Genomic DNA, 10,659 nt, shown 5'->3' with positions numbered 1-10,659 from the left:
CATTAGGAGATATACCTAATGTAAATGACAAGTTGATGGGTGCAGCACACCAACATGGCACATATATACTTATGTAACAAACCTGCACATTGTGCACATGTGCACATGTACCCTAGAACTTTTTTATTTTAATAATAAAAAAGTAGATTTTAATTAAAAATTTTATTGTAAAATAAATACTAACTATAAAAAAATTATTGAAGTCTATATTGCCTATCAATAATAATAAGAGTTTTCTCCTATGATTTGTCAAACAAAAAGATGAGTGTAAACATCTGAAGACTCTTAAGGTCGAGATTTGAAATTCAGTGTCATTGAAATAATGACCCTCATAATCTTTTCTTGCGATATTTTTACAATGGCTGCTTGACAAAGAAAAACAAAGGAGAAAAAGACACAACAAACACCCTGAAAACAAACAATTCATGTTTTTACTCCTAACCCACTGAGAAATTTTGAGTTAAAAAATCTAGCTGTCACACATATCATCACTATAATTAGACTCTTCTGTGCACAACAGCAAATTGTCTTAGACAATTAAAAATACAATGTATTAGATTTATGGCCTGTGTTTACTTTTACTCTCTTCTGACTCGCATGAATTTTGTGATGAAGAAATAATGGAAAAATGATTCATTAAGATACATAGATTTTCTAATCCATATGTATTATTGCATCTTCATTTGTAATTTGAAGCAGATTTTTAAAAAATCACTTGTTTTACAGAATCATTTTAGTTCTCAGTTTAAAACATCTTCATTTTCTTCATTCATTTTCATAAGAAATAGTAGTAAGATCTTAATGTGATGTGCACTGTACCTTTAAATGGTTGTTTGCAACAGCATCATGTAAGGGCAGAGTTCCATCTATATTTGCACAATTAACCTTAGCACCAGCTTTTAATAACTCTACAATTATATCAATAGATCCTTCATTAGATGCCTCATGAAGTGGTGTCCAACCTAAAAAAAGAAAAAGAAAAATAAATCCTGCTTCATGCAAATCAATACTCATGTAATATCTGTATTACTAAGGTTTTGTTGCATTAATGGAATATCCATATTGATTCATATACATATAATAAGTATTGAACAAGAAATAATACTAAAAAGTATGGGCTCAAAATTTATGTTTCATTTTTGAAAACAAATTGATCTCATCACAAACATTTGTTGATATAAGTGCCAAAGCAAAAGACTCACAGAATGCAAAACATAATGAGAGTAAATACTACTCATTTTGATTTGTTTCAGTTCAGATATTAAAACGTCTGACTTTCCCATGTGTATCTTTGCATTGTCACATTTCTCTTTAAAATGACACCTGGTTTAATCAACCTTTGAGTTTTTCCCTGTGGAATTCTTCAGATAAGATTCTTTTGTGCTTAAGCAAAACGTTGGGTAAATTTTTCAGAGTTTTAGAATAAAAATAAAGAGAGAAAAAAGGAACAGTACAAAAGGAGGAGAAAAGAGAAGAACGGATAGGAGAATGAGAAAACTCTGCATTCTGACCAAAGTTGCAGGATAAACTTGAGGCTTCCAAGGAAAAGGCCTAACTTCCTTTATTCCCCATTCTGTTTACCCTCTCTGATGCTCCCAAATGGATGTTAAAAACTGTTTCAAAGGAAAAGGGTCTATTAACAATGATAAATCTTAATATTCAACTAAACACTAATATAATATAAAAAATATTGTTCAAAGTTATCACTTACATATCAGCCAGGAACAAACTGGAGGGAGCAGGAGGTGTTGAAATGTGTATTTCAGTGAGTTCCAATTATTAAGGTAATTAAATTAAAAGGATCCAAACCTGCATTATCGTTTAGATTCACATCTGCTCCAGATTCTATCAGGGCTTTCACTAGGGAGAGATTTCCTTTTCTGGCAGCTAAATGAAGCCGGCTTTCCCCTCTGGCATTCCTCTTGTTGATCCCACCTGTTTTCATTCCTGTAAATTTGCCAAACAAGAGGTTTATTTTCTGCCAAGTGCTGATTGTTATAAAGGATCTTAGAAAATACATAACAACTTCCTCAAAATATCACACTACACAGAAACTTATACCAATTAATGTTATCATTGCTGTTACTGTTTTAATATATAATTTGTGAAGACATAATAGAACATCTAAGCACATTACTTTGTATTCATTCTAGCAGTTGGTTAATCACTCTATCACTTGATCAAAACAAATTAACTTGCTTCAGTTCTATCTACACTCATCTCATTCTCAGTAGTCCTTTAACAATGATTATTTTTAAGATAAACTGAGATATTATAAAAAATCCTCTTTCTACAGCCATTCTGTATCTCAATGGGTGTATTCCTGATCACATAGGTGCCAAGTACCAAACTATGGACTATAGTTTTCTATTTTTCTTTCACAAAATGTGCTGTACAAGATCATTAACCAAAGATTTTGTTTTTTAAATCTCTTCCTTGCAATACGAGTTATACAGACTTAAGCTGGAACTAAAAGTAATGAATTGATCATGTTTTCCCCCTATTTCCTGCCAAAACCATGCTAAAATGACAGTAAAATAAAATTTAAAGTACCATATCAAAAAAAAAAAAAAAAGAGGAAACAATAAAGGACAAAGACTTCAACCAATTTGGGGGGATTAGAAAGTCACTGATGGAGAAGAGTGAACTGACTTGGCAGAGTGGGGAATGCTCCAACACAAGGGAATTGTAGAGAAAGAGCCTGAACTCAAGCCTGAACTCAGTCTGAACTCAAGCACTCCACACTTGGGCACATGAGGCACTACAGAAGGCAGGTGTATGGAACAGTGGGGGCAGGGGCTGGGCAGTTGGTTAATATCTTTTATATAAGATCTTTTACATAGAAAGGTTGGGACTCCAAGTTTCCTTCCCCAACCCTCAACTGACTAGCAACCACTCCTCTTATCCCAGATATCCAACCCAAAGCCAGGAACCTGAAGGTTTGTTTTCTATAGAAACTGCATCAGGGCCAGGCACAGTGGCTCATGTCTGTAATCCGAGCATTCTACTAAAAATACAAAAATTAGCCTGGCATGGTGGTGGATGCCTGTAATCACAGCTACTGTGGAGACTGAGGGAGGAGAATCACTAGAACCTGGGATGTGGAAGTTGCCCTGAACCAAGATTGAGCCACTGCACTCCAGCCTGGGAGACAGAGATAGACTCCGTCTCAAAAAAAAAAAGAGAAAGAAACAAAGAAACTGCATTAGAGAAGCTTCAGATTGAGATGCAAAGCAAAATAAATGGATACGGTGATGAAACAGAAAATATTTGTTAAATCAGTGGTATCAGCACCATGGAGGAAACTTGTTAGAAATGCAAATTCCCCAGTCTACTCCAAACTTACTTTGGAGGACAGACTAAAATGGCTCCTAATGATCCTCACCATCTGGTATTTATGACTTTGTGTACTCTTCTTCTCTTGAATAGCTTGCTTCTAACCAATAGAATATTTCAACACTGAGGGTATTTCATTTAACTGATTAGGTTAAAAGAGATTGTAACATTTTCTGTCCTGCTAGCAGACTTGCTGTATTGCCTTCAGCTTGTATGCTTTGATGATGCAAGTAGCCATGTTGGAGAAGCCCACCCAGCAAGAAACTGAGGATGGCCACCAGCCAATCACCAGTGAGAACTGAGGCCCTCAGCCAACCATCCTCAAGAAATTGAATTCTGCCAACAATCACATGAGCTTGAAAGTGTATCCTTCCCTAGCAGAGCCTTCAGACGAGATCCCAGTCCTGGCCAACACTTTGCTGCCTATGAACAATCCTGTTAGAGGTCCCAACTAAGCCATGCCCGATTCCTGACCTACAGAAAGTATGAGATAGTAAGTGTGTAATAGAGACAACTAACACACCTACTGAATCAGATTCTTTGAGGGTAGGGCCCAGCAATCTGTGTTTTAACAAGCTTTTCAGGTAATTCTGATGCAAACTAAGGTTTGAGAACCACTGCATTAAACTTTGGGATAATCTTCTTGCTCTACTTCCTAAATGTATATGGTTTCAGGGCAAGAGATAAAAAGATTAGAAAACTGTTCTCTAAAAAATGGATTCTTGGGTTATATGAATCACAGGGAAGAATGACAGTCTCATTTATCTTTTCCACTGGCACCCAGACAAAAACATATTGCTCTTTAGAGATTAGCAATCCAAAATTCTTTATTGGAAGAATTTAAAACATATATATATATATATGAGAGAATATATTTGAAAATTATATCTAAGACTGTGGGACTGCAGACTGCAAGTATGAATAGAAAAATCTCTCCCAGCTGGGCACAGTGCCTCACACTTGTAATCCTTGCACTTTGGGAGGCTGAGGCAGGAGGAGTTTGAGACTAGTCTGGGCAACATAGGGAGATCCCATTTCTTAAAAAAATTTTAAAAATTAGCTGGGTTTGGTGGCATGTAGTCCCAGCTACTGAGGGATGCTGGGGTGGGAGAAGCATGTGAGCCTGGGAGGTCAAGTTTGCAGTGAACTGTGATTGTGCCACTGCTCTCTAGCCTGCGTGACAGACAAGACCCTGTCTCAAACAACAACAACAACAACAACAATTCCCAAATAATTCTGTGGATGGTATAAATTCTTGTTTCTGGTGTGTTTGCAGCAAAGAAGGTAGCCATGTAATACACATTTTGGAGGAAAAATTCAAAAACTTCTCAATGTTACTAACATCATAAGTTTGTACAGCATTGACTAAAAATTTAAAATAACAAAATCTGACAGAAATTCAAAAGGAATGCTAAACCTCTTCAAAAACTCCACTGTAGTTTGGAATCTGATATTACTATTAATAAGCATAATGCTATTAAATACTTAGATTTCTCTCCATTTTTATGTGACCAGTGTTTTCTTCTCAGAAGCTTTCAGGATCTTCTCTTTATTCCTGTTCTGAAATTTTAGTGAGGTGCCTTGTTCACTGTACAGACACTAAGTGGTACTTTCAATATGGAAATGCCTATCTCATTTCTTGTATTCTTTCTTTAATGATTTCTTCTACTGTTCACCCACTGTTCTCCCTGGATTTCCTAGAGTGATCTTTAATTTTCTTATCTTTTCTCTCCTATTTTCAGCTTTTTATTTTTTTGTCCTTAGTAGACTTGTAAAGCTTTGCCTTGTAACCCTGCTACAGATATCTATATATTATCTATTTATTTAAATTTCTGTTTTAAACAACTAAAAGCTCTATATTGTTCTCTTATTGTTCCCTCTTGTCTATAGCTTTTTGGAAAAAAAAATGTAGATGTTTCTTGATTCTTGTATAGTTTCTGTTTCTTTTGGGTTCCTTTGGTCTGCTTAGTTTACTTTGATATCTTTCACATTGGTGTTTTCTGCAAATACTTGTCGATCTTTGACTATCTGTTCATTCATATTTTAGTGAGGAAAACTAAAATCCTAACTGGAACTCTGTGGAGTGTGAGGGGAATGTGGCAGAACTCGGACATAGCTGAATTCACTGTCGGGTGATCAGCAGGAGGTAAGCCTGCCATTGTTTTAGGGAATCCCAGATGCCACTATCTAAAATTCTTATCTCTGGAACAGTTCAATTCTCTGCTCAAGTGGCTTACAGTCTGGTGGAATAATAGACATCTTAAAAATTACATTTAAATATGATTAAGTGCTGCTAGAGAGGTGTGAAGTTTCCCGTGGTAGCTGTAACAAATTACCACAAACTGGGTGACTTAAAACAACAGAATGTGTTCTCTCATAATTTGGAAATCAGAAATCCAAAATCAAAGTGTCAATGGGGCTGTACTCCCTGTGGAAGCTCTAGGAAAGAATCTTGCTGTGCCTCTTCTAACTTCTGATGGCTGTCAGCATTCCTTGGCTTCCTTGGCTGTGGCTACATTGCTCCTTTGCCTTCATCTCATCATCCCTTCTGTATGTTTCAAATCTCCCTTTCTTTCTCTCATAAGGACACAGTAATTAGATTTAGGGCCCGCCTGGATAATCCAGGATGATCTCCTTATCTTAGGGTTCTTAACTTGAGGAAGGTAACAGTCATGCTTTTACTATATAAGGTAATAGTCGAAAACTACAGGGATTAGGATAGGGCATGTTTTGGGGGGCTAGCATTCAACCCACTATAGGAAGTATGTATAAGAAGGATTTCAGTTTACATGAGAGGGGGAAAATGAAAGAACATTCATAGAGAATGCCTAATTCAGTGTCCTTCCTACCTCTTGACAGTATGTAAATCAACAGTGAATAATGTTTAACCTGAAGTGGTCCAGCCTATTGTTTATGACAGAACTATCTCCAAGAACTATCAAAGGATGCTTAGCTTGTCCATACTGTGAAACATACACAGTTCATTCATCTGACATAAAACAAAATAATGGCTATGTTTCTTTAATTTCCCTTATGTTAAAAGGGCTGAATGGAAGTATCTAAAGAATCTGACACATTTCACGCCTGCTGTCCCCACTGAATATTCTTGCTGTCTGCAGTTTACCTTATCTCCTCTAATATGACAAATTAGAAGTCACAGACAGAAGTATGACATGAATATATTTAAAGATTATCGGATTCTCAAGTGGTGCCTTAACAACAAATACCGCTGAAATAGTCATACATCAGTGAATAACTACAAAAAGAAACAATATATCTGAAAGTTTAGAAATTCCTTGAAGTAGACTGAATTGCTGTGCTTGATTTTTGTAAACTTTAACCTCTACAATTATAGGAATACAAAGGTTGCAGGTCGTTTTTAAGAAACTTTGTTTTTTTCCGAAATTCTGAACTGTTTTATGTTCTTGGCTATTAGTAGGCATGTGCATTTCTGACTTCGTTTTTTCTTTTATCTCCTCAAAATTTCTTATAGTTATTCCGTCTCCACTGATGTTATCAGTTAATTCCTCATCTGAAACAAACATTTTGCAATATCAGTGTTGTTGTTCTCCTACCTGGTTATACAACCAGAAAATAGAATTTCTAACTTTTTTTTTTTTTTTTTTTTTGAGACGGAGTCTCGCTCTGTCACCCAGGCTGGAGTGCAGTGGCCGGATCTCAGTTCACTGCAAGCTCTGCCTCCCGGGTTTAGGCCATTCTCCTGCCTCAGCCTCCCGAGTAGCTGGGACCCAGGTGCCCACCACCTCGCCCGGCTAGTTTTTTGTATTTTTTAGTAGAGACGGGGTTTCACCGTGTTAGCCAGGATGGTCTCGATCTCCTGACCTCGTGATCCGCCCGTCTCGGCCTCCCAAAGTGCTGGGATTACAGGCTTGAGCCACCGCACCCAGCCGGAATTTCTAACTTTTTAAAGTTTCTGTTCCATGCTGGACTGTTTAAGGAAATGGAAGCTTTTAAAAATGTTTTTATGTAACAGACAAAAAGTTTGCTGGTTGCAGCTCTGATGGGAATACAGTAGATAGTTGAAATGAATAGAACTAACAATTTCCTGCTTTCAAAATATTGTTAGGTTTCCTGATGCTAAATAAGTACTATATTAAAAAGCAACAGAAAGAGTGATAGAAATACTGTTTATTCAATCAATGGGAAAAGGATTCCCTATTTAATAAATGGTGATGGGAAAACAGGCTAGCCATATGCAGAAAACTGAAACTTGACCCCTTCCTTACACCTTAGACAAAAATTAACTCAAGATGGATTAAAGACTTATAAACGTAATACCCAAAACCATAAAATTCCTAGAAGAAAACCTAGGCAATACCATTCAGGACACAGACATGGGCAAACACTTCATGACTAAAACACCAAAAGCAATGGCAACAAAATCCAAAATAGACAAATGGGATCTAATTAAACTAAAGAGCTTCTGCACAGCAAAAGAAAGTATCATCAGAGTGAACAGGCAATCTACTGAATAGAAGAAAATTTTTGCGATCTATCCATCTGACAAAGGGCTAATATCCAGAATTTACAAGGAACTTAAACAAATTCACAAGAAAAAAACCCCATCAAAAAGTGGGCAAAGGATATGAACAGATACTTCTCAAAAGAAGACATTTATGCGGCCAAAAAACATATGATAAAAAGCTCATCATCACCGGTCATTAGGGAAACGCAAATCAAAGCCACAATGAGATACCATCTCATGCCAGTTAGAATGGCGATTATTAAAAAGTAAGGAAACAACAGATGCTGGAGAGGATGTGGAGAAATAGGAATGCTTTTACACTGTTGGTGGGAGTGTAAATTAGTTCAACCATTGTGGAAGACAATACAGTGATTCCTCAAAGATCTAGAACCAGAAATACCATTTGACCCAGCAATCCCATTACTGGGTATATACCCAAAGGATTATAAATCATTCTACTATAAAGACACATGTACATGTATGTTTATTGTGGCACTGTTCACAATAGCAAAGACCTGAAACCAACCCAAATGCTCATCAATGATAGACTGGTTAAAAAAATGTGGCACATATACACCATGGAATACCATGCAGCCATAAAAAAGGATGAGTTCATGTCCTTTTCAGGGACATGGATGAAGTTGGAAACCATCATTCTCAGCAAACTAACACAGGAACAGAAAACCAAACACCACATGTTCTCACTTATAAGTGGGAATTGAACAATGAGAACACATAGGGAGGGGGACATCACACACTAGGGCCTGTTGTGGAGTGGGGGGCTTCTGGAGGGATAGCATTAGGAGAAATACCTAATGTTAGACAATGGGTTGATGGGTATAGCAAACCACCATGGCACATATATACCTATGTAACAAATCTGCAGGTTCTACACATGTATCCCAGAACTTAAAGTATAATAATAATTATATTTAAAAAATACTGTTCATTACCATCAGTCAATATCAGCTTAGCAACCATCTTTGATAACATTGTTTTGACTTTCAAAGTAATCACTATTACTTAACTACTAGGCTTAGTGGCATCTCAAAATATGGCCCACATATCCTCATTCTTCTCAGTTTGGCCATCGGTTGAATACAATTCAGTTGGAAATTTCTATAAAAATAAGTAAATCTATAGGAAATGTGTACAGATTAAGCAATATTACTAATACCTGGTTTGTGAGAAATTTCCTTCTTTTCTCTTTGACTAAGTTGTGAGATGTTGGCCAATTCTTTATTCATATTGTCAGTGGAATGAGAATCTATATCATGTATAGTCTCACTTTCCAGATGGTTTTGTCTCCTTTTTTCAACTTTAGTTGTTTCTATTACTTGAGAATGAACAACTATGGATAAAGGCTCATTTGAATAAATTATTTTTTTGTCTCTGTCAGTGTAATTCCTTTCAGTGTCACAATTCTTTGCCACCTCTTCCACAATATGTGTATCTGCTTGTTTCATTAAAAAAGTTGGTTCTCTGGGAATATAATCCTGTGGCTTTTTGAATAGCTCCACATGGTTAGTCAACTGTGAAACCTCATGTGTCGAAAGTGTTCTCATACAAGCCAGGGAATTTTGCTCAGGATTGCCATGTGAGTGATCAAAAGAAGGTCCAAATATGCATTGTTCATAATTTGCAACATGTTCAGAAATAACTGCATTATCTGAATGAGAAAAATTAACAGCTTCCTGTTCTGGAAGTGTGGTTAGGCTGACTGCTTGTAACTCATTTTCCTGTGAAAAATGATCTTCAGAAACTAAAAACTGTTGAAAATCCTTTTCTCTTCTATTTGCTAAATTCTCCTTAAAATTACAGTGTTTTTTGCAGCCTGTAGAACACATCACCTTTTTAGATGTTATAGCCTTCTCAGAGGTACAGCAATCATCATCATCATTATCAGAATTTCCCTTTACAAAGGATAGGAAAGAATTTTCCCATTTGTTAAATCTCTCATTTTTCTGGACCAAGTTAATGTTTTCATAAGATTTGTAAAGTACATGGTGTTGTTCCTGGAGAGTGTGAGGCTGCTTATCTGTAGTAACTAGTGGTAACGTGATTTCTTTATGTAATGAAAGTCCTGGGAAAGAAACAGCTTCAGTTTGGTCAATGGATTCTAATTCCAAGCATTGAACTTCTTGACTATCTGATAAATCCAGGTTCTGGATGTGTGTCTCTTTGGAAACCGAACAAGCCTCAGTACTATTATCTAATCCATTTTTCAGGCTTGACAGAGTTAAGCTGGAAGGTTCACACGATTCTTCTGGAAGGTCATTAAGGGTTTCTAGAATACACTGCTGATAGGTAACCAATCTGTTTATTCTCCTGGAAGGAGAGACAGCTAGTGTCTTTCTTGGATTACAGTCTACATCATCTACTTGAGTCCTTTTACGTTGTGTTTTTCTTCTTCCTATACCTTTTGGCACATTTGTGTTGGGATCTTTGACATTATGGAGATTGCCCTTTCTGAGTCCTGTAGAGTATATCTGGTTAAGAGTTGATTGTTTATGCTTGGATTTACCAAATTTTGTGTTTTGGGGATCTTTTTGGTAATGTTCATATACATCTTCTTTATTTATAAATAAACTCTCTTTGCTTCCTTTATTAACTTTTACATGTTCCAGCTTCTGTCTGTTGGAATTTTCATTATAAACATGCCAAATGTGACTTTTAGAACTGAATTTTGGTTTCTATAGAAAAAAATATATAGTTAGCTTTAAATTTCAGCTGTAGTACTATATCAACTCAATCTGGATTATTGATAAATCAACTATTATTTGATTCAAACTATTATTTCTAATTCAATCTAACCACAGATCCTGCTGGGATATAGC

The 10,659-nt window shown here is 36.2% G+C and overlaps 1 protein-coding gene across 1 annotated transcript in view; it reads right to left on the bottom strand.

Annotated features, from left to right (window-relative positions):
* ANKRD31 (ankyrin repeat domain 31) overlaps window positions 1-10,659 on the bottom strand; it is a 181,860-nt gene that overhangs the window by 76,291 nt on the left and 94,910 nt on the right. Inside the window, exons 14-16 of the mRNA XM_011996538.1 lie at window positions 9,000-10,515; window positions 1,810-1,947; window positions 820-962 (exon numbers count right to left, since the gene is read on the bottom strand). Of these exons, the coding sequence (XP_011851928.1) occupies window positions 820-962; window positions 1,810-1,947; window positions 9,000-10,515 (1,797 nt within the window). The remainder of the gene's footprint in view (window positions 1-819; window positions 963-1,809; window positions 1,948-8,999; window positions 10,516-10,659) is intronic.

The sequence above is a fragment of the Mandrillus leucophaeus genome, unplaced genomic scaffold (genome assembly GCF_000951045.1).
Source record: "Mandrillus leucophaeus isolate KB7577 unplaced genomic scaffold, Mleu.le_1.0 Scaffold114, whole genome shotgun sequence".
In the NCBI taxonomy this organism is placed as follows: Eukaryota; Metazoa; Chordata; class Mammalia; order Primates; family Cercopithecidae; genus Mandrillus; species Mandrillus leucophaeus.
Note: the sequence above shows the minus strand (reverse complement) of the source record. Positions and strands in the feature narration are given on the sequence as shown.